At 36.2% G+C, this 23,574-nt stretch overlaps 2 protein-coding genes across 7 annotated transcripts; both read left to right on the forward strand.

The window, feature by feature from the left end:
• Window positions 1–806: 806 nt before the first annotated feature.
• Window positions 807–18,939, forward strand: LOC108982325 (cyclin-T1-5-like). Of its 6 annotated transcripts, none has more exons than XM_035688513.1 (8): window positions 848–957; window positions 1,788–1,981; window positions 2,770–3,104; window positions 6,049–6,130; window positions 15,724–15,858; window positions 16,716–16,891; window positions 16,986–17,137; window positions 17,530–18,939. In XM_035688513.1, the coding sequence occupies exons 3-8, from the start codon at window positions 2,878–2,880 to the stop codon at window positions 18,552–18,554; spliced, it is 1,797 nt and encodes a 598-aa protein (XP_035544406.1). In that variant the 5' UTR covers window positions 848–957; window positions 1,788–1,981; window positions 2,770–2,877; the 3' UTR covers window positions 18,555–18,939. The 6 variants fall into 6 exon arrangements, with proteins under 6 accessions (XP_035544409.1, XP_035544406.1, XP_035544405.1 ...); XM_035688512.1 differs by having other exon boundaries at window positions 2,816–3,104; XM_035688514.1 differs by having other exon boundaries at window positions 1,788–1,977.
• Window positions 18,940–22,141: 3,202 nt separating this feature from the next.
• Window positions 22,142–23,284, forward strand: LOC108982326 (photosystem I reaction center subunit III, chloroplastic-like). The gene has a single exon (XM_035688966.1). The coding sequence runs from the start codon at window positions 22,276–22,278 to the stop codon at window positions 22,957–22,959; it is 684 nt and encodes a 227-aa protein (XP_035544859.1). The 5' UTR covers window positions 22,142–22,275; the 3' UTR covers window positions 22,960–23,284.
• The last annotated feature ends 290 nt before the right edge of the window (window positions 23,285–23,574 follow it).

The raw sequence follows: 23,574 nt of genomic DNA on the forward strand, positions 1-23,574 counted from the left end.
CAAGATTACTCACCTTATCATCCAGTACAACTGATGGATTCTCAAGACCCATTTGAACTTGAATTAGCAAATTACGATCCTCAGAATATGTGACTCCAAAAGATTATTACTTTTCGATTAATCAGCAAGATAGTCGGAAGTTGTCAGAGATATTATCCCTTCAGAAGATTATTATTGTTTGTGTACATACAAGTTTACTTGTTTTGTACTGTGTTTGTTTTTAGTGTCAGCTGTACTGTATTTGTTTTTAGCATCAGCTGATACTGTTCTTATTTTTAGTGTCGGCTAGTACTGTTCATGTATTATTAGACTTACTGTTTAAGTGTCTATATAAAGGGCTTCATGAGGAAAGAAGGGCATTCAGAATTCCTGATCTGAAATCCCTTCCTCTCTCGCTCAAACCTCTCTATCCGTCCAGTCCTTCCTTCTCACTTCATCTCCTAATCCTTTTTTCCAATGTCTTCAACCTTCAACTCCTTTGAGAATTAGTCTCTTTATAAGTATTATGTTTTTAATGAAAAAGTTTATTTTATATATCTCTCTTATATTATTTATTTCCTCATGCATATGGTCAGTTATACTGCCTGCTCTATCTGTTATCATGCATATGACCGGTTATACTGTCTATTATATTATATTGTTTATCTATTTTATACTTGAGATATAATTACGTTAATTTATAAATTTATTTTTATATATTTTTACAATATTTCTCAAAATAAACCTCAAATATTAATATATTATAATCTCATTATTTTGAGGAGCCGAGGAGTAATTTTAAACAACTAGTAGCCTCGTAAGAAAAAGACTTTTTTTATTTTTTCCTCCTTTAATTGAGCCTTTGCTCTCAGCTCCCCCCATAAAGAGCAAAAGAAAAAGGCATCTTGCGACACGCGAAGCGAAGCGCAGCAGCGACAGCATACAGCAGCAGCCGCACCGCGCTTACTGTTCAGCCTGGTGCGCCCTCATTCTCTCTTCTTCTTCTTCTTCTTCTTCTTTGTTCTTCATTTTTTTCTTTTCTAAAACCCTGTTAGGTTTTCTTCTTTTATTATGTTCTTCTTCCTTCTCTCTTTTTCGGCCATTCAAAAAAAAAAAAAAAAAAACTGCTTTAGTGCCTCTCGATCTCGATTTGGGAGATTTAGTTCTATTTAGGTTCGCAAAGAAGCGGGATTTTATGCGTTCTGGTTCCAATTTAATTTTCGAGTGGGTTTCGTCGGAGGACTCCCTAGGGAATTGGGTGAGGTTTGCGTTAGTTAGGTCTTGATGGGTATGTTTTATATTACGTGGGTTTGTATAATATTGTGCGTTTTTTTCTAAACATGAAAAGTGCATATTAGGTTTGTATGTGTGCCGTAGGTTGTCCATAATGAGAGCTTTTTGTTTTATTTTCGGTTCCAATAATTTCCCCCTTCTTTGACATTGAAATTATAGTTTTAGGTTTTTGCCCCAGAACTTGGTTAGGTGTGAGTTCTCGAGGTTTTCACAAGTTTATTTTTTGTTTTATTTATTTATTGTATAACTGGCGTTGTTAAAGTGAATTGACACTCCACACAGAGCTCATTTGTTGTGAACTCCGTGTTTAGTCTGCTGTTCTCTACTCGAGGCTTGTATATTTTACCAGTTTTAATTCACCGTGTGATACACCAATCATTCATTTAGGAGAATAAATATGACCTAAATTCACGACCCGTTTTTTGAATTCCGTGCTTAATTAGTCATGAAATCTACATTTTTACATGCTTGATGCTTCCCTTGCATGATGATCCGAATGGCTTGGTTTGTTTTAGGTGTTTATCAGAAGGGATATAACGTGGACTATGATATTTCCATCAACTTCTTGTCACTATTGAATATTTTAGTCATGAAAGACTTTAATGGTTTGATTGGGGATGGATTCATGGAGGAACTTGGATTATCATGATGTTAAAATCATTTAAAGAAGCTTGGCAGTAGGATTTGACATGTTTCACTTGATAGGTAGGTGAGTTCCAAGTAACTTTGATACACATTCTTATCAAACCTATTGTGTGTCCAAGATTGTGTGGACTCTGAGATATAATTATTTCTGTATTTATGCATTTAAAGTCAGTTTATATCCAATTTATTATACAATGGTAATATATTTTATCTGTTGTGAACTTTATGTTCGATTGAGATTTTAAGCATTCCTGTTTTGGTGATTTTTATGTCATTAATGCTTTTCATAGCATTTCACACTGAGGCCTTGATGATTTTTGGAATTATTCCATAACATGTAACATGCTTTTCACTTATCCAAAAAAAAAAGCATGTAACATGCTTTTCGTAATTTTATTTCTTCAGTATTGAAAATGATAGTAGGCCGAGAAGAAAAAAAACCGCTAGTGATCATAGAAAAGCTGATTGTCAAATTTGCGGGTTTATACTTTTTGTTGATGGTCTGCATTTAGGTCAAGGCTGTAATGGTTATGACTTAATGGCAAAGATGATGTAGTGGTGTACAATTAATAACTACTTATGGCTTTAGTTTCCAAATTTTAAATATCCTTTGATAAAGTTTTGTTTTGTTTCTTTTTATAAGGCCATACTTATCAAAAGAGCTTTTCATATTGATGTGTACTGTCCAAAGGATTTGCATTGTCTTGAACTTATAAAAAAAAAAAAAAGGTTTGCATTGTCATGATGACTTAGAGTGTGTTCTGCCAATTTTTTAAGTCTTAACTAATTTGAGTATTCTATATTTGTTTGATTTTTATTTTGTTTTTGATCACTTTAGTACATCATATTCAGGTGGTGTTTAATTTCTGATCGATCTGTTTGTTTCGTGCTGGAAAAGGACCTTTTCTTGCTGTAGTAGACGTATTTTTGTCCATTATTTCGTACTTTTTGGGGATACACATGGCTGGAATTTTACCTGGGGAGTCATCTCATCATGGCACGTCTGATGGTGGGTCTTCAAGAAATTCTCTAGACAGGCAAGAGGAAGTTGGTCGCTGGTATTTGTCAAGAAAGGAAATTGAAGAAAATTCCCCTTCAAGAAGAGATGGGACTGACCTGAAGAAAGAAACATATTTACGCAAGTCGTACTGCACATTTTTGCAGGATTTGGGCATGAGGCTAAAAGTGTGAGTCCATAATTACCAAATATTTCCTTGTTCTTTCAACACTTCCGGTTGTTTCAGATATTAAATCTGATTTTGGTTTGAGTTTTCTGTTAAATCATCAAAGGAAAAATAAAATGGGAGTTCTTACCTTATGCTTGTGTTGCACTAAAATAATAGATAAGTGTTCTACATACATGGAGCTTCTTTATGGTTGAAAATGAATTGCATGTTTATCTGCACTGTTCATGTTTTAAATGATGTTCTATCGTAGACTGCTATTAGATGTGCGAGCAAGTAGAGTGGATGTTCATCGTCAAAGCTGTTATTTTTTTGATAAGTTAGAATTTTACTGATGGGCAGAAAGGCATCACCCACTTACACGGAGTATACTATAATTCCATCTAATCGTAAAAGTAAAAAGTAAAAGAAATTCTGGAAGAAGAAAGACAAGTATGAGCAGCTTTAGTTTATTTTTTATATAAGGTTCTATATGTTTCAATTTAGTCAGCTCACTGATGGAATATATTTCTTTAGAACCATTAGCATTTTCATTGGTGAGAATATTGACTTTTCTTCTTTTGATGATGGTAATTTTTCATATAAGGGATGTTGTAAGTTGGATCTCTGTGGACAAAGGCTCAGCATTCATCTGAAAAGTGCATTCATGATATATGAGATATATGTATTTCTGCCGCTGTCTGATGAGAAAAAGCTTTTATGTTGTTATTTCATCACCTGAACCACTTTCTTATCTAGGTTGGTATCTGTCCAACTTGGATCAAATAACTCCATGACTCTTCTTTAGGTTACAACTCTTACACCAATTTCCATCGTTATCAAGGTCCACTTATTTTGAAGAGCTTGTAAACTGCAAAGAAGAAAGTTTATGGTAATTAGTAGTAACAAATGAACAGTTGGCGTGATGGAAGAGGTTAATATTTTCCATTTAGTAAAAGCATCATATGACTAATACATCTGCAAGAAAGTCAGTTTTTCTTGGTGTTATATTTCAAAGCGCCCTCTCCCCACTGTACTAAAAGTATATGAAAGCCCCCTTATGCCATTTGATTAATTAAAGTTCCGTGCTGCTTGCCACTCCCCGAGGCCAAGGACGGGGTCGAACCGTTATTCTAGAATTTGCAATCCAATACATTTCCATTATGTTACCTAGTCAAAGCTGCCACCTCATGTGTCAAAGTCAAACGGTTGTTCTTCCTTCCCTACTCCCTCCTTTTCTACATATGGGGAAGCGGACAGAGCACTCTATGACTGGCGACAGGTTATTAGAGAAGAGGGGACAACTTCTTTTTCCCTTGCCTTGCTCAATTAATTGTGCAAGCAAATGCCGCTGCACAAAGGGCCATAGCATAGCTTGAGCCAGAGCTTTTGAGTTTTCCAACTAAGTTCCAGTCGGCCACCAAGAAGTGCGAGTCTTGAACAGAGGCATCCTAGTGCTAGGGAGTTTTCGTTGTGAGTATTCTCGTTATTTGGGATCTTGGGTTTTGTTATTCAGTGAGAGAGCTTTTGGCATGTTGGGGAGAATGCTTCAAAAGATATCAAAGTATTGATGTGTGAAAGTCTATACCTTTATTCTTGATTTGGAGTATTTAGTGGGATGAAAATGCTAGGACTTTTGATGCAGCTAAAGTCTAAATGCTTGAAGTCATTATTTAGAAGATCGCTTATTTGATTGGGAATGGTAATCGGTTTTGCTTCTTTCTCCACGTTGGGTTTCTTAGAACATTTTTCTAATGGTATGGAAATCCTCCAAGGCAAGGCCCTACGAATCCACCCACGGGGAGTAAACCCAGATACATGGTCTACCCTTTGAATTGTGTCTCAAGTAATTCAAGGGAACTCGTTGAATGGAACTGAGTTTGTCTATGTCTACAACCCATCCCAAGCCCACCATTTAACCAGTAGGCTTTGCCTACGTGATTCTTAAAACTTTGTAATTTAGACATTAATGCTTTCTTTCTTTTTTTCTGCATGTCTCTTTTATACATCTTGTATACTACACCTAGGCCCTTTGTCTTACCAAAAAAAAAGATAGTTACACAATAGAGTACCTCTTCCTAAATTGTCAGTATCAAGAATCTGTGGTCGTGGATGCCATGACTTTTTGGAGAAAAATGTTTATGCATAGAAATTGGCAAGATACCATATTGTTGGAAAAGGTGGTTTGACCATAATGCTGATTGCAAAGATTTGGAACAAAGCCCCACTTTGTATCATGTGGACATGGTGGGGAGTGTAATAACTGAAATTGTAATGATTGTGAGCTTAACAATAAATTTGCATCTGCCTTCATTTTTATGATTGGACACATTTTCTAGGCAATGTTCATTGTAGCTTAATTTAAGATTTGTTTTTTAATAATTATTATTTTAATGTCGGGGAACCTCTCCAAGGTAGGGCCCTTTGGACCCACCCCGTAGAGTAAACTTTGGTCCTGTGCACCGCACCCTCGGAAGTTTCCCTAGATGAAACTGGTTAAATCGCTGGCTTTCCACCAAGGGGTGTGGCCCCAAAGAATTGTTTGTACTCATGAAGTGTTGAACCTTGGACCTTGAAGGGAGTGATACCCCTAAGCCAAGGCCTTTACCACTTGGGCCCCACCTTGGGGTTTTCAGATTTTCTTATATACTTAAGATTGTACTAGTGAAATCTGTGATAAAAAAAAAAGTTGTTTAGATTGATTTAGTTAATGCATTTTCATGTAAATTATTCAAATCATCTGTGCCATTGTCCACCTTCAACAATTGTAACCTACGGTGAGAAATTCTTATAAGGCTAACAGAAGTTAGTATATGAAATATGAATGGATCATCTGGTGATTGTTTTTGTTAGGTAGTCCCGTTGGTAAATTCTTTAACTATATAAAAAAAGTCCAAAAACTAATTTCAGAATGTTCTTTGTTAAAACGTGCCCAGAGTGACATGTTGATCTGAACTTCACAATGCAGGCCCCAGGTAACCATTGCTACAGCAATAATATTTTGTCATCGGTTTTTCCTTCGTCAATCACACGCCAAGAATGACAGAAGGGTAGGTTTTCTTTACTCTTTGCTATGGATATTATATTGGAGTTTGTTGTGCTTTAGTCTTTGTTTAACTTGGTTTATGATTGAATGATAGATCACATGAGTGTAAATGACTTGTAGTGTAATGTGGATTTCAAAGCTTCTCCAACATTTATTTTGAAACATGCTCAGCATACTCCAAATAATCATTGATGTGCAGAACATTATATTCTTTGATATTTGGTACAAAAATATTTTCGAAAACGGGTATGGCATAAATCTACTTATTCAACAAAAAAATCGGGTTAATTTTCCAACAAAAGTGAGATGTTAGATGGGAAAATCGTGATCAAGCAATTGTTAAATCAGGAATTTCATTGTTTCCTTATTTTGTGAAGTCCATCCCTTGTTTTCTTGTGTGATAAATGATTTAGGCTCCATTTGGATTCAAAGATGAGTTGAGATGGTTTGTGAATAGTAGAATAAAATATTGTTAAAATATTATTTTTTAATATTATTATTGTTTTGGGATTTGAAAAAGTTGAATTGTTTATTATATTTTGTGTGAGAATTTGAGAAAGTTGTAATGATAAGATGAGTTGAGATAAGTTTCCAATCCAAACCGGGGCTTAATGTGCTTTCTCCAATGATACAATTTTAAGATGTATTAAGCATAGTCTTTCTTATTAAAAAAAAAGTTGGTTAAGCATGGTTGTGGAATTTGATGTGGTTTTTATATTGGATATGGGCAGCTTTTGCCTTCTCCTGCCTGCACCCAGCCCTCGTGCTAGCGGTGTGGCCATATGATCCTTGCCTCTCGCCACTACTCCTATGGCACTCCAACTGCATTTGCCCAACAGTCAGGCAGGGTGGGCCTGGTATATGTCCAGGCCCTTGCCATGTTCGGCTCTTAAAGCCATTTATGGGCTTTTATAGCCCATTTTTGCACCTTTTAAGCCCAATTATGGCCTCTTAAGCCAAATCTCAAGCATGTTAAGCCAGATTATCATGACCATTTTTAACTTTTTTGATACAATTATAGTAAATAGAACAAATTGAGAAAATGTAACAAATAGACTAAAAGGTTACAGCTTACAGCCTTACAACACCATGTATTCAACAAGTTACAGCACTGAAATGGCAAGTACACAACATCTTACTAAACAAATAACAGGTTACACCACCAAAATAACAAATACACAGCAGTACAAACCCTATATATACAGATTACAATCTATTCCCATTCCCAGAATTCAGAATACAGAAGAAGCAACTTCTGCTCAAGTCTCAGTCAACATCCCAATGCAAATGCAACCGGCAGCCCTGCACTAGTGCCCACTAGAACATCTCTGCAAATAAAAAACCTGGAAAAAAACAAAGTAAGAAGTAACAAATACACGAATAAAATATTGTGGACAAAATATGTTAAATATAAGAAATAGTGAAAAAACCAACTCTTATTCAAGTGATTAGGCCTCAATAGTTCTTCCCATGGATATCTCAGCGATAAAATAAGTGTTGAATAAATATGCCATAGCCTAACGAGGACTCCAATAGGAAGTAACACACTCGAGCCTCGTTTGGTTACGCAGTTTAGATGAGATGAGACGAGATATTTTGAATAGTAGTGAAATTTTTGAGTTAAGATGAGATGAGATGAGATGAGGTAGTTTGTAAAAAAATGTGTTTGGACAGTGAGATAAGATGGGATAGTTTTTATTTTTTGGAATTTGATAAAGGGATGGGTCCCACCAATGATTGAAAATCATTTAATAATTATTGTGTAATAGTTATGAATATATTAATAAACAATACTATTTATTATTAATTAAAAAATCTATAAACAAATTTAAATCCCAAATTATATATTTTTTTTGTTGTTGGCAGAGATTACTCTCTATTCCCAAAAATTAAAATTTCTTTGTTAAAAAGATATTATTCTAATTATGACCTATTTATTTTTCTATATATAAGAAATTCGAAATTTTTTATTCTAATTATAAATTAGAATAATTTTGATTATTGTAATAGATAATTATATGTATTAAAAGTGTGGTAGATATTTTTTTCCCAATTTATTAGTTTCGAATTTCCTAATAAAACCCCAAAGCCCAAACTGCTGAACTATTCAATACTCCCAAAAATATCAATTTTTTTTGTGAAAATATATTATTTTAATTATGACTTACTGATTATTTTATCTATTAGGAAATCAAAATATTTGTGCCATAATTATGTATTCCAATAAAATTGAATATTGTAATGTAAAATTATATTTATTCAAAAACTTGAATATCTTTTTTCCTCCAATATTTTTAATTCGAATTACTGCACATCTATTTGTGCATTAATGTTATGAATTTTTAATTCGAATAGCTGAGGAAGGCGTGAATTGTTAATTTTTAATTTGAATATCTGCACATGGGCTGTCAGACAGTACACAGATGAGATGAGTTTTTAAAAACTGAACTAACATGCGTTTGGGTACACGGATGAAGCCAACCGTACAACTGGGATAAGATAGTTTGTATCTCATCCATGTATCCAAACCGGACCTCAATGTTTACTAATTCAAAAGCTACTTTATTCCAGAGACTACTTGGCTTGAAGTAGCCTTGCAATGACAGAGACGAAGTGATAAAGATAAGAACCTAACAGATAGAGATAAGAACCTAACAGATAGAGATAAGAACCTAGCAGATAAAGTCTTCATTCTCTTCATTTTGTCTAGGTAGCACTTGGTGATCATATTTAATATTTGTGTTTTTCTCCTGTTTCTTTTCTCCTTCTTTTCTTATGTTAAGAGACTGTTCAATTTTTTTTGGTGAAGATTCAAAGTTGTGGTTTAAGTTTTAATTGGAGCAAATATGTTAAAAAGTTCAAAGAACCATGTCTGATAATTGTATTTTATGTAATGTTTTCACGTGAAACTAAGATCAATCTTTTGTGATGAGTTGTGCACATCAGTTTTGAATTTTCATGGTTTGATTCTGGTAATCCCCAATGATCCTCTTTTGAACCTGGATTTTAGCAACATCAGTTCGGACCACTCGAATCATATAATCAGTATCGGTATATATTTGTGGTATTGGATAAGTCTTTATCTACAAGTTGTGCTGACCAGTCTTCCTTAAAAGTGGCATCTTAAAATTTACCACACATACAGGTCATGGAAAATAGTTCTCTTCATTAGATTTTGACCCCTTTTGTTTATTTCATTTTTTGTTCTCTTTTTTCGTTTCAACTCAATAATATCTGATGTTAAAGAATGTCATTTTAAACTTTTGTTGGTGAACTTTCACCAGGGTTTGGTTACAAATACTAATGACAGCAAGCACATTTCAGAATTCAAAGCAATGATTATTTAAGTTTTACATTATTAATTGGTGTTATTTGTATTGCGAAGCATCTTAAATAAAAATCCTTCACATCTAAAACTAATAATTTTGAAAACTTGGATATTATATTAAGAGCATTGGCATTGGATTAGCCAAATGCCTTTTCATCTTCAAATTTAACAAATATCATCCATATTTGCTCCACATTGAATTAGCTAAATTGTTTTCATCCAAACTATAAGTTACAGTAAATCATTATTCTTTTCAAATATGAAAAGAACTATAGCAAGTCTAAAAGTATTTTTTGAGATTATTATATTATAGATATGAGATTTTTATTCATATGAGATTTTACTATTTATATACATATGAGATTATTATATTATAGATTATTAGATTGTAAAAATAAAAATGAATATGATTTGTTGGAGGTTATTGAAGATTATAAAAATAAAATAAAAATTAATTAAAAAATATAAATAATAAAAAATAATAATATTTTATTATTATAGAGAGTGTGATGACTAATCCAATGTAGACTTTAAGTTTTGAATGATTAGCTAAAGGTGAAAAAGCTACATATTAGTCAACATTTGAATAATAGAATGGCTAATCAAATGCTAATGCTCTTAATTATCAGGGTTTACATTCTTTTTTTCTACGATTTACATCTCTTTTAAAACCCCCCATAATAAACGCTCAAAACAAGTTGAGAAAGACAACCACCCACAGAAACACAATGTAGACAAACATCAAACAACCATTGAACTCTGAAGAAACCAAATCTCACTAATCCCTTTTCAGTACATAAATTATCATTAAAAGAACTTCAATATTATTTTATATTCATCACCATGTTGTTTGTGTTTAGCCGACATTTGCAATTTTCTATGTTTCTACCTGTTCTCCTGAACGGTGAGTTGTCATCAAAATTTCCCTCACCATGCCTACCTCTGCATGCCCATATCCATAACTATAATACCCATACTTAATTCACATCCTCATTAACTGCTTCTGATCCTCCATCTCTCTCCTCTTGGGGGAAAAAAATTAAAAATTGGCAATGGAAATTTCTGTGGGTTGGAGGCAGCAAACTCCAAACTCCAAAACAACCATTATGAGAACGGTTCATTCACCTTTTCCGAGCATGTACGATGTTCTCCTTCTTGAGAGTCGCTGATATATGCAACTGCATGATCTTGAACTGAAATTCTGTATCGCAAAAATACAGCTCTAGTTTTCTTTTTCTCACAACCAAAAACACTGCTTTATAAACTCTCGTGTTATGTATGAGATGCCTACGGACTTTTGGACCATTTGTTGGATTTGTGAAGGTGGTGATTGGCCATGTCATCGGCTTTATTGCCTTGAGGCCATTGAACCCATTATCATCAGCATCCCATGAACCGGTCTTCAGTGCCAACCACTCTAGTTGAAGATGAGCAGTGTATCACATTATCATTGCATTTATTAGGGATTGAATTGGTCATTGAGTTTCTTGAATGGAAGTTATATCTCAGTTCTCATTAATTGCTTGGTGCTGTTCTTGAAAGTTATATTATGGTGTTGGTTGCGTGGGGATTGTACCCGCTGGTTCTCTCCTGTTTCCTGTTTCAACTTTTTTGTTTTGTTATTTTGTGACACAGTCTATTTATCTTCTCAAGCAATATCTGCCTTGTTATTTGGGTTGTGGTAGGCACACATGTAAAAAACTAAATACTCCTAGTAGGTTCTGGATTTCTGCTGTTATATAGATCATTCAAGTTTTTAAACTAGTTTAAGTCTTTAACAGTGTTCTGTCCTCTTTTCTGGTTTGGTGTCCACGTGCTTGAAATCATGCTGTTCTTTTATATACTCGTACATATAAGATATTATTATTTGCTTGGTAGCTGTCAGGGTGTAGCCTAGTTGTCAAAGGGTAGACTTGCAATGAGCTTTAGGCTATGTTTGGATGTTGATATGAGATGAGATGAGATGAGTTGAGTTGTAAATAATAGTATTTTGTGGGTCCCATTGAGATGGATTTAAGTTTTTTAGGCTGAAACGTATGAAGTAGGTTGAGATGAATTTAACTTTTTTCTGGGAAGTTGAAAAAGTAGTGGGTCCCATCAATGATTGGGTTGAGATGAGTTGAGTTTGGTTCAACAACCAAACACAACCTTAGACTCAGACATCCTAGTTCAATTCCGCATTAGGAGTTTCCCCTGATTAACCGATGCATGGAGGAATTCATTGGGCACTACATAGGCATGTTACTTCAAGAATGTTTGAAGACAATTTTTTGTGGGCATTCACTAGTATTTATGGGCCAAACTCAGATAGCAATGGAAGACTTCTATGGGAGGAAATAGTAGGAGTTCATAGTTGGTGGGACACATCATGATGCATAGGCGGTGATTTTAATGTTATAAGGTTTCCAAGCAAAAGGTCAGGAGAAAGTAGGATGCGACCTGCAATGATGGAATTTTTGGAGTGTATTTTCGATTTGGGATTGGTGGATCTTCCTCCCATTGGTGGAGTATTTACATGGTCCAATCACCATACATGGTCTAGATTGGACAAATTTTTCGTCTCATCAGGGTGGGAAAGCCACTATCCGGATCTATGTCAAAAAGGGCCAAAAGAGGCTTCCTCGCATGTGTTTAGATCACTTTCCTATCTTGCTGGATTGTGGTGGGATTCAAGGATGGCGTTGGTATTTTAAATTCTAAAATATGTGGCTAAAAACTGAAGGCTTTGTGGACAGGGTTAGGCCAATGGTGGTCCTCATATCAGATTTATGGCACTCCTAGTTTCATTGTGACAGGTAAACTGAAAGCTTTGAGACAAGATTTAAAGCTCTGGAATACTCAGTCCTTTGGTAATATAGGTGACCGGAAGAAGTCTATGTTGGGAGAGTTACAAGAATTAGAAAGGATACAGGAGGATCGGGTCCTTTCCTTGGAAGATTCATCTCAGAAGGCATAATTAGTGTCAGAATTAGAAAGGGTTATATTGTTGGAAAAGATCTCTTGGCGCCAAAAATCTAGAGCATTGTGGTTGAAAGAAGGCGATCGAAGTAAAAAGTTCTTCCATAGAGTGGCCAATTCTCATAGGAGAACTAATACCATTGAAATGTTGAATATAAACGTGGCTAAACAGAGGCTCCTGTGATTTGAGAGCATGTTGTTGATTTTTTCGAACACACACTTACTGAACATGTGGGATGGCGCCAAAGTTCGATGGACTAGCTTTTGAATCCATAGATCCACAGAGTGTTTCGTGGTTGGAGAGACTCTTTGAGGAGGTGGAGGTTCATGGTGTGGTGAGGAAAATGATTAAAGATAAAATACCTGGTCCTGATGGTTTCTCTATGTTATTTTTCCAAACATGTTGGGATGTGGTGAAGGAGGATTTTATGAAGGTGTTTCAAGAATTTTTTCCGTTGGCAAACTTGGAAAAAGCCTAAATTCCACTTTTATTGCACTTGTCCCTAAGAAGCTAGGGGCAACGGAAGTGAAAGATTATGAACCCATTAGCCTCGTAAATGAGGTGTATAAGATCATATCCAAGGTGCTTGCAAATCGTTTAGGGGAGGTGTTGGGAAAGATCATTTTGAAAGCCCAAAACACTTTTGTAAGGGGTAGGCAAATTCTAGACTCAGTTCTCATTGCCAATGAATGCCTAGACAGTATATTAAAATATGGCAATAAGGGGATCTTATGTTAATTAGATGTGGAAAAAGCTTATGATCATGTGAGTTGAGAGTTCTTAATTTACTTGCTTGGGAGGGGTGGATTTGGGGAGAGATGGTGTTCGTGGATCAGATGGTCCATCCCAATAGGGAAGTTTGCAATGTTAGTAAATGGCGGTCTAGTTGGCTTCTTTAACAACTCGGGAGGCCTAAGACAAAGGGATCCTTTGTCTATACTTTTATTTGTCATAGTTATGGAGGCTTAGCAGAATGATCTCGACCTTGGTTAATAGTGGTTTTGTGATTGGTTTCTTGGTTGGTGGCCCCAATAGGGGTACTCTTAACATTTCTCACTTATTATTTGCAAATGATATATTGATTTTTTGTGAGGCAGAACAAAATTAGATGTAGGCATTGAGGGCTCTCTTACTTTGTTTTGAAGTGACATCTGGTTTGAAAGTGAAATTAGACAAATCAGAGTTGGTGCTAGTTGGTAATGTTTGCAATATCCTACAATTGGCTAACATTCTTGGATGTAAGGTTTCCTCTCTTCCCATGAATTACCTTGGTCTTCTGTTGGAGGCAGCATCAGGGGCTAAATCGATTTGCAATACAGTGATTGAGAAGATTGAATGTAGATTAGCTGGTTGGAAGAGATTGTACTTGTCGAAAGGTGGTCGGATCGCCTTAATCAAAAGCACTTTGTCTAATTTACCAATGTATTTCCTATAACTATTCCCAATTCCTGCAAGTGTGGCGACTCGGATTGAGAAATTGCACTGTGATTTTCGTTGGAGTGGTATGGGGGAGTTTGGAAGCATATTCGATGAGGGTGGGGGGTTTTTATCCCTCACACTAGACTTATATTGGGAGATAGTTCTAGAATTAAATTCTGAAGCGACTTATGGTGTGGTGATAACGTCTTTAAAGATTCATTCCCTTCAGTTTTCAGGATGACCTATGAAAAAGAAGCTTTAGTGGCTGATGTTATGGTGATATCTGGAGATCAAGTCTAGTGGAACGTGAACTTTAGTAGGGCTACCCAAGATTGGGAAATCGGTAGCTTTGAGGATTTTTTTCGTCTTCTATACTCCATGAGACCGAACTTTCAAGGGGCTGACAGATTGTGGTGGATACCCATAGGTAAAGGCATATTCTCAGTTCGCTCTTTCTATAAGTCTCTCACACAATTACAAGACAATCAATTCCCATGGAAGAGGATTTGGCAAAATAGGCCGCCTCCTAGAGCAGCTTTTTTTGTCTGGTCAGCCTCTTTGGGTATGATTTTGACGATGGACGATTTACGAAAATGGGGGGTGATCATAGTAGACTGGTGCTGTATGTGCAGAAAAAGTGATGAGATTGTGGATCATCTTCTACTACATTGTGAGGTTGCTAGAGCGCTATGGGAAGATGTGTTTTGCAGGTTAGAGCTAGCTTGGGTCATGCCCGCCATTATGGTTGAGTTCTTGGCCAGTTGGTCAAATCTAGGAGGGGCTCCGCAAATTACTGTGAAAAATGGTACCTATTTGCATCCTTTGGTGCTCATGGCAGGAGCGAAATGACCGGATGTTTGAAGACAAAGAACGCTCTATAGAGGAACTTACATCACTTTTTGTTAGAATATTATTTTTATAGGCTATAGCTGTAGATTTTAATGGCCTTGGCCTTCATGACTTGTTTCTTTTTCTTCTTCCTAGATAGGCGTTAACTCGTGTATACCTTCTTAGTACTCGGGCTAAGCCTATTATTATTAATACAATCGTATACTTATAACACTGATGCATGGCTTTGGCAAGTGGGGTTGTGTATCTGGGGTTACTCCCCACGGGTGGGTTTGAAGGGCCCTTCCTTGTTGCAATTCCATACCATCAATTTTTTTAATGACCCCTTCATTCAATTTTCCACAATTTTTATTTTTATGAAACTAAAGAATCCTGGGATCCATGGTTTGATCCCAATGCCCCTTGATGTGTGATGATTATTCTTGAAGCACTGTCTCGAAGATAAAAGCAAGCAAACATGGTTTGAGAAATGCTTGTCTCAATCAAGTTATTCATTATTGTATTTTTGAGGGTGTTCACCTGTTTCTTTAGTCATCTAGTGTGATCAACATCGCTGTGACATTCTGGTTTGATAATTTTTTTTTTTTCTAGATAGATTTGACAGACTTAACCAGACTTTGCATTTATGCAAATTGATTGTTATTTTATTAGTACAAAGGTTTTGGCTAAGTGATATTTAGTTTATTGACAATTTCTGGTTTTTATTGCTTAAGATATTTCTCTTCCTTGATATTTGAATAACGTGTGTATGCTTGACTTGGGTTAAATGTTCTCTTTCTCTGCCAATAGTGATCTGGATTTAAGATTCTAGCATTTGCCTCAATTTTTAACAAGGCTCACGCATTCAGATACTCTACATGCGTTTAACGTCTAGTTTTATTACCTATAATAAAAATGTTCTCTTTCTTGGCTCCTTGCCCCTATGGACATTTATGTGAGAACTTTATTTTTTATTAGATTAATTAAGAAAATCTAATAAGAGTTTGAGTTAAAGTGTTCGTGATTCTGTTTTTGTGCGTAACTTCATTAATTATGCTTGCAGACAATTGCAACTGTGTGTATGTTCCTGGCTGGGAAGGTTGAAGAAACTCCTCGTCCACTTAAAGATGTTATTCTCGTCTCTTATGAGATAATTCACAAAAAAGATCCGGCTGCAGCCCAGAGGATCAAACAGAAGGTCTTCACTTACTGATGGTGCTTACACCAGTTTTTTGTATAGTTCCTCAAATTGATGTTCCCTAGTTTTCTGTTTTTTTTTTTAAGATAATTGATGTTCCCTAGTTGAGTTGTTACTACCGGTATTTCTTGTGCTCTCTCTCTCTCTCTCTCTCTCTCACACACACACACACACACATTTAAGTAAAAGTTCTGCCCCTATGTCCTTGTTCTCTTGATGACAGAAAGACCCACCCTTCAGTTTCATTTTCAAACCTACCATTTTTATTTTTAGATGAGTCAATCTAAGTTAGCCCTGCATTGGAGGGAGTGAGCCTGTACATAGTTGCAGTCCACTTGCAAATAGATTGTATGGTTTGGTGGTAAATTGCTTAACTGCCATAATAATAAATGAGTAGTGCTATACACCACACTCTCATCATATTTTAATCATACTAAGTAGCATGTGGCACATTAATCACCATTAGATGATAAAGAAGCATGCAATAAATGATCATTTAATGGTGATAAATGTGCCACATCATACTTAATGGGATGATAGTATGGTGTATAGAATTTTTCATAATAAATTATTGTTCAGTCCGCATGTATCCAAATTTTTGCAGTCCATGCCTATCTGAAAATTTTTCACCTGCTTCCAATTTATTATTATTATTATATTTACATATAAAAATAAATAAATTCTTGCTCAGTTTTCTCACTTACTCATCAAGAGCTGTGGGTAAACTATATTCCTACCCCCTGTTAGTTCGTAACACCCCCCCCCTCCCCAAAAAAAAAAAAAAATCCTTTTTCCTGTTTTATGGTATTTGAAATTATTTTTCTTCTTGGTGTCTCATTGCCCTCCCTATAATGCAGGAAGTATATGAGCAACAAAAAGAGCTAATTTTACTTGGAGAGAGGGTGGTACTTGCCACTTTGGGTTTTGACCTCAATGTTCACCACCCTTATAAGCCCCTTGTTGAAGCTATAAAGAAGTTCAAGGTTGCTCAGAATGCCCTTGCTCAAGTTGCATGGAATTTTGTTAATGATGGGTATGACCCAATGTTTTCTTTGAAGTTTTAAAACTTCCAGTTCAATGGTTTCACTTCTCTTGCTCTTCTTCACACACTGGAAAATGGCTTGCAGTCTGAGAACATCGCTCTGCCTGCAATTTAAGCCTCATCACATTGCGGCAGGTGCCATTTTCCTTGCTGCCAAGTTCCTCAAAGTGAAGCTTCCATCGGATGGTGAGAAGGTCTGGTGGCAAGAATTTGATGTCACCCCACGTCAATTGGAGGGTTGGTCTCCTTCCCTTCGTTTGGTTGTAGAAATTATTTGGACTCAAGAGACATCCTTTAGATCTCCTTGTGGGTCAAATGCTTTCTGTTTACTCGTAGATTTTTTGCCTTCTAAAATAGTGGAAATATACCAAAACCAGGTGATTTTAGCTGTCCCTTACATCATTCCTTCAGATGGTGCCTTTGAAATGAAAATGTTGGGCAGTCTGGAAAAAGAATGATAAGGGATGGCTTCTGTTACCTGATGAAGGTGAGAAGAAGTCTCAGCCTTAGGGGGGTGGCATACACTGAATGATTTGCCCTGGGTATTTCTGTGCAAATGGTGGGTTGTAGTTTTTCTGTTTTCATTTCTAAATACTTTCTTAAATCATTTTGGTCATTTTGTCTTGCAGAAGTTAGTAATCAAATGCTGGAACTCTATGAGCAAAACCGAGTGCCCCCATCCCAAGGTAGTGAAGTTGAAGGAAGTGTTGGCAGTGGGCCAAGTCATCGGGGCCCGACGAAAGTTCCATCCATGAACGAGGAACAAGTTTCAAAGCAGATTGCATCTCGTCTAGTGTCAGATCTTTCATCTGGTGACAATTATGGCTTGCCGGCAAGAGGTTTGCAAAATCAAGGTAATGAAAATGGCAGTGCGGAGATGGGTAGTGTTATTACTGAGCACAAGGTGGATGTAGAAATTAAAGATGCTCAGCATCCTGAGTATGTTCCCCAAAAGGATAACATCAGAGAAGTTCCAAATAGATCCAAGGTGGGGACAGAGCGACCTGGGGGTGAAGACCAAGAAAGGAATAATGGGAGGAATGAGACTGCAGAACCAGGAGAGTGGAGGGATGATGATGCTTCACGAAAGTCCGGCAGTATGGTTGGTCGAAATTTGGAGCTCCGGGAAGGTCCCCTTGGCCAATCACCCAAAGAAGCTATGAAGATTGACAAGGACAAGCTTAAGGCTGCACTTGAGAAAAGAAGGAAGTCTCGTGGGGAAATTACACGGAAGAAAGACGTGATGGATGAGGATGATATCATTGAGAGGGAACTAGAAGACGGGGTTGAATTGGCAGCAGAAGATGAGAAAAACAAGCGGGATAGAAGGCAAAGCTGGTCAAAATCTGAGAATTTAGATCATGGGAAGGAGCATGAGGAAGTTGGAGTGGGAAACCACTCGGCAATAAAGGGCCAGTCATCAAGGGGATCGCAAGTAGAGAATGCAGAAGAGGGAGAGATGTTAGATGATGCTTCTCCTATGTTGAACAGCCGTAAGAGAAAAGCTGGGAGCCCACTGGACAGGCAGTTGGAGGGGAAGAAGCGGCAGGATTACATACCGAGTTATCACCATGACTCCATAGAAGATGGACACAGGATGAGTCGTTATGCAGATCGGGAGCACAGAAGGCATTCACAGGAGAATAATTTGTGAGTGATAAGCAAGGTGCTCTATGTACTTGCCAGGTTAGTACGATCTGATACCAGTCAGTTCACCCTATAAATATTAGTATGTGTTTGGTTTGGATTATCATGCAAGCCAATATATGTCGTACAAGAAGATATCAAGGGATGATGAGGATGGCTTCAATTTTCATGACGGCAGGGCTGCTAAGAAAGTAAAAGAGGCAGTGTCGTTTAATGTAGTCTCAGCATGAAGAATTTACAAACCGTGCTATTCAAGAATGAGGAATGTAGTGTTTTTGCCACATTTTTGGAGAACATATTATTTGTCAGTTAATGTGACTGTCAGTAATTATATCAGACACCTGCAATTTTAAGTGTCTCGAATCCTGGTTACCTTGACACAACTTGTTACATCCACGTGACTAGTACTGCATTTATATTATTTCTATTATTTTCAAGCTTTATTATCATTTGAATTGGAAATAATAATAATAATAAAAAAGGATTCATCAAAGAACCGACCCTTGGTGTAACACCCTCTTCCCGTAAGCTAGGTGTGTCACGTACTTTTCATGAAAATAAATCCGGCAAGAGATTCTCTAATTTCATAATTGAAAAATAAACTGAACTAATTTATTATGAAATAAAAGGTCTAATAAAATTGTCTTCTAAAAACATTAAAGGAATAAACTGAATAAATTTATGTCATAAAAGACACGTTTTATTTTAGAAAGCCTGAACTAAAACTAAAATGCTCATTCTATTCCTGGCCTGCCTGTTTGTAATCATCATCTTCACCACGGTGGTTAAAAAATATGAAAATAAATTAAAATGAGTCGATGACTCAGTAAGAAATCTATCACAACGAAAATATAATAAACATAAGATTTTCATAAGAACTTTCATGCTGAGCTTAAAATTCATGACTATTCATGCTGATGCTTATGCTATGTATGACTGATTTATCTGAACTAACTGACTGATTTATCTGACTTATCTGATTGGCCAACACACTTAACCTTGTGTGCAAGGTTGTGCACCGGCTCCACATCCCACTACAGCAAGGGGAATCGCTGATAGTATTCTAGCATACTATGGTGGACCACGACTGAGTTCGTGGCTTGCACACCACCCTAAAACTGAACTGCATCGGTACCATGCATCTGAATGGCCATCTTATTAACTGATCTGAACTTATCTTACACTTAAATTTAAGATGGCTTACGTGTTTTATACACATGAGATGCATGACATATTACATACATAATCATAATTTCTGAATTTAAACATGATTGCTGAATGACATGATCGTATGCTATGCTGGATGACATGCTTGCACTTGACATGAGCGGTTCATAAATAATGGCTGTCAATGAATTGGCTTGAATAATACATACATATAAGCTAACTGTGATGATCCTAATTTATGATCAAATTACTTACCTCGATGCGTTTCTTCTTGAATAATACTTCGTAACTTGAGACCTATATATAATAAATTACTATCACTAAATTGTTTGGAAATACATAAATAAATACTATATCTTACTTAACTAAATTTGAAATTCTAAAAGATAGTCAAACAAATATTTTGTTTAACACTAAAATCAATAAATCCTAGTATTTAGATTACTTAAAATACTAATTTATAAATTAGTAGAAATACTCGAGCTATTTTAAAATAATTCACAAAAATTTAAATTATTAAACTAAGTTTCATCTCTCAACATAATTATTAAATCTTATAAGAAACTTAATAAATTCCATTAAATTCTTAACATAGAAATTTTATTAAAATCTTACTAAATTGACAAAGGAAATATTAACTCAAATATTAGACTTAAAATTATACTTTAAAACATATTTCCAATTCTTTAAACATTTTTATTAAAATGAACCTTTAACTAAATATATTTATTTAATAAAAATAAACTCAACTAGTAATATTAAACTCAATAAAAATCACTAAAACAATTATTGAAATAAAATAAGATCAAGTCTGACTTGAAATATAAGTTCAATTAAATATCATTATAATCTGTAAAAAGTCAAAACTCTGGCCCATAATAATAATAATAATAAGACAAGAGCCCATCATACGCACAAGGGCTTAGGACCCAACGGCCCAAAAGACCTACGGATTCTTTCAAGAATCCGAAAACATGGCAACAAAGGAAAAACAGAGAGTTGAGAGAGAGTGAGAGGGTCTGCGATGGTGGCTCACCGAGGGAGGGCAGAGGCGATGGCAGTGCTGGTGGCTGGGAGTGATCGGCAACGCTACTGGGGGTGTCCCTATGGTGGTGCGGCATCGAGTGAGAGAGAAAAATAGAGAGTTACAGAGAGGAACTACTAGACCGAAACAAGAGAGAGAGAGAGAAAAGGCTAGTGGTGGTCGAGGCCTTACCGAAAAAAGAGTGGCTCGACAGGGGCTGCAGGTCGGCGGCTTCTGAGTCGTCAGAGAGGGGTTCGGCGCCTCTTGAGATGACTACCGAGGAGAAGGGCGACGGCACAGACTCTGGCAAAAGGGGATTTTCAGAAACAGGAGATTCACGCGGCTCACAAGTTTCTCCTTTCATGGACGGGTAAGTACGCTTTATAATGGTAGAATGATAGAGAAAAATAAGAGAAACCCTAGAAGAGCATAGACGTGCACGTGCAAGAGAGTGGAGACGTGCACGAGTAGAAGATACTCGGCAACAGAGTTGTCCACTGGGATGTTAGTGAAAATCACTGAGAAATATACGGGTTTGAGGTTAGGGTTTCAAATTTGAAACAAGGAACTTACGGGTTTTTGGAGATTTAAGTGTTTACACAGAGGCTAACAATGAGATGAGGTTCGGTGACTAGAGGAAAAATTAAACTTTAAATTTCAAAACAAAACCGTAGTAAACGTAATCTGATACACTTTAGAAATCCTTATTAAAACGAAACTCTAACAAATCTTAAATAACAACTACAATAGAAAATATAAAGATAAAGTAAATATAAATTCTGATAAAACTATAATCATAATAATATAAATTCTAAAATAAAAATTTTACTAGAAAAATTACTTATATACCCTAAAACCAAAACTGGTATGTCACACTTGGACTCCTTTTTTTTTTTTTTTAATTATTATTATTTTTTGCATCTTAGTTAAAAGTATACGAAATTATTAAATAGTTGTAGTGAAATTTTCTCGAAATTTTTATATTTTTAAATGATTATTATACATTAGTTATTATTTATTTTCACATTTTATACCTATAATTTTTTATCCATAGGCTAGAAGATAAAAACTAAACCCATGTGGCAGTTTAATAGTAAAAAATAGATATTTTCATTAATGTTATTTCATTTGGAGTAATGATACACAAAATATTTTTCACAATTCATGATATAAAATGAATATATTTTTATAATATTTTATAATAATATTCTTAATTTTAAAACATGAGCGTGAAAAGTATTGTTTGTTAAACATTCTTCATTTCTCTTATCCACTCAAACTTTGTAAGATAGATCAATCCCATTAAGGTCCAACCAAAAAGCCCCGCCAACCAATGGCAACTATCCAAATCAGCTTCCTTACTACTTCTTCCTTATCCACTATCCTTCTCACTCCACCACCAGTCTCTTCCTCACAGAATCTAAAAACCTTTTCTCCCCACTACTCCCACACCCTTTGCTTTCTTCAGTCTGACTCAGAAGAAATCCAGAGGAAATAGTGAGAGAACATTAAAAAAAAAAATACATAAACAATAAAAATGTCTCTCACGATTCCCACAAATCTGTCTAAACCCATGTTAAAGCCGAAGTTGAGCTCTCCATCGAGCCCAAAATCGAGGCCTATGATACTCTGCAGCTCGACTTCTCAAAACACCAACCCAGAGAAAATTACCAGCACTTCGCCACTGCAGACTTTCTCTGCTGCACTCGCGCTCTCCTCCATCATTCTCTCTGCGGCCCCAGTTCCCGCCATGGCTGACATCGCCGGCCTGACCCCATGCAAGGAGTCCAAGCAGTTCGCCAAACGAGAGAAGCAACAGATCAAGAAGCTGGAGTCGTCGTTGAAGTTGTACGCACCGGACAGCGCGCCGGCTCTGGCAATCAAAGCCACGATAGAGAAGACGAAGAGGAGGTTCGACAACTACGGAAAGGCGGGATTGCTCTGCGGGTCGGACGGGCTTCCCCATTTGATAGTGAGCGGTGATCAGAGGCACTGGGGAGAGTTCATAACACCGGGATTTCTGTTTCTGTACATAGCGGGGTGGATTGGGTGGGTTGGCCGCAGCTACCTGATTGCAATAAGGGATGAAAAGAAGCCGACGGAGAAGGAAATCATCATTGATGTGCCGTTGGCTTCGAGGTTGGCCTTCAGAGGCTTCAGTTGGCCTATTGCTGCCTACAGAGAATTCGTCAATGGCGACCTTATTGCCAAGGATGTCTAACTTCTTTGCCTTTATTTTTTTCTCAGGCTTGCTCTCTCTTTTTTCTTTAAAATATTGAGACAATGATTTTCATTTTGATTTTATTTTGGTCATGCTTCTAATTGGCATGGGATGTGGGGAGGGAGATGGGGTGGAGTGCCTGATCACCATGGGAAGTTGTCTGAGGAGATGGAGGTCTCTTAATGGTGGGGAAGATTTCTTTGTATTGAAAATGTAAATTTTTTTTAATTGATTTTGTGTAATTATTTGCTTATGTGTTGTGTTGGACATCACCCAAAAAATTTACTAATCCGGTCTTTGAATTTCAGTCCTTATTCACCACTAATACTATCCTACACATTATTTACCACTCTTCATGACCAAAGCCAGAAAGAAAACGAAAAAGAGTAATACCATGGAAATGGGATTTGTATTTTGCAATCTGTATTGTAATTAACCAGGAGACATTAAGATCAGCTACCTAAATCACTAGAATCAACAAAAATAAAAAACAATTGGAGGGGATGGGAGACATAAACATAAAGCAACAAATAAATAAAAGAGTCATCAAACAGTTGTCTGTGGTAGACACAACTATCGTAGTTACTATAGAGAATAAGATCATGTATTGGGAGT

This window comes from Juglans regia, chromosome 3 (assembly GCF_001411555.2).
Source record: "Juglans regia cultivar Chandler chromosome 3, Walnut 2.0, whole genome shotgun sequence".
NCBI lineage: Eukaryota > Viridiplantae > Streptophyta > Magnoliopsida > Fagales > Juglandaceae > Juglans > Juglans regia.

Bases quoted from the DNA above. Each gene is read 5' to 3' on its own strand.
- LOC108982326 (XM_035688966.1), top strand. From the start codon at position 22,276: ATGTCTCTCACGATTCCCACAAATCTGTCTAAACCCATGTTAAAGCCG.
- LOC108982325 (XM_035688511.1), top strand. The intron at 15,859-16,715 runs GTCTTCACTTAC...CCTATAATGCAG, and splicing joins CCCAGAGGATCAAACAGAAG to GAAGTATATGAGCAACAAAA. The intron at 17,138-17,529 runs GTTGGTCTCCTT...TTTGTCTTGCAG, and splicing joins CACCCCACGTCAATTGGAGG to AAGTTAGTAATCAAATGCTG.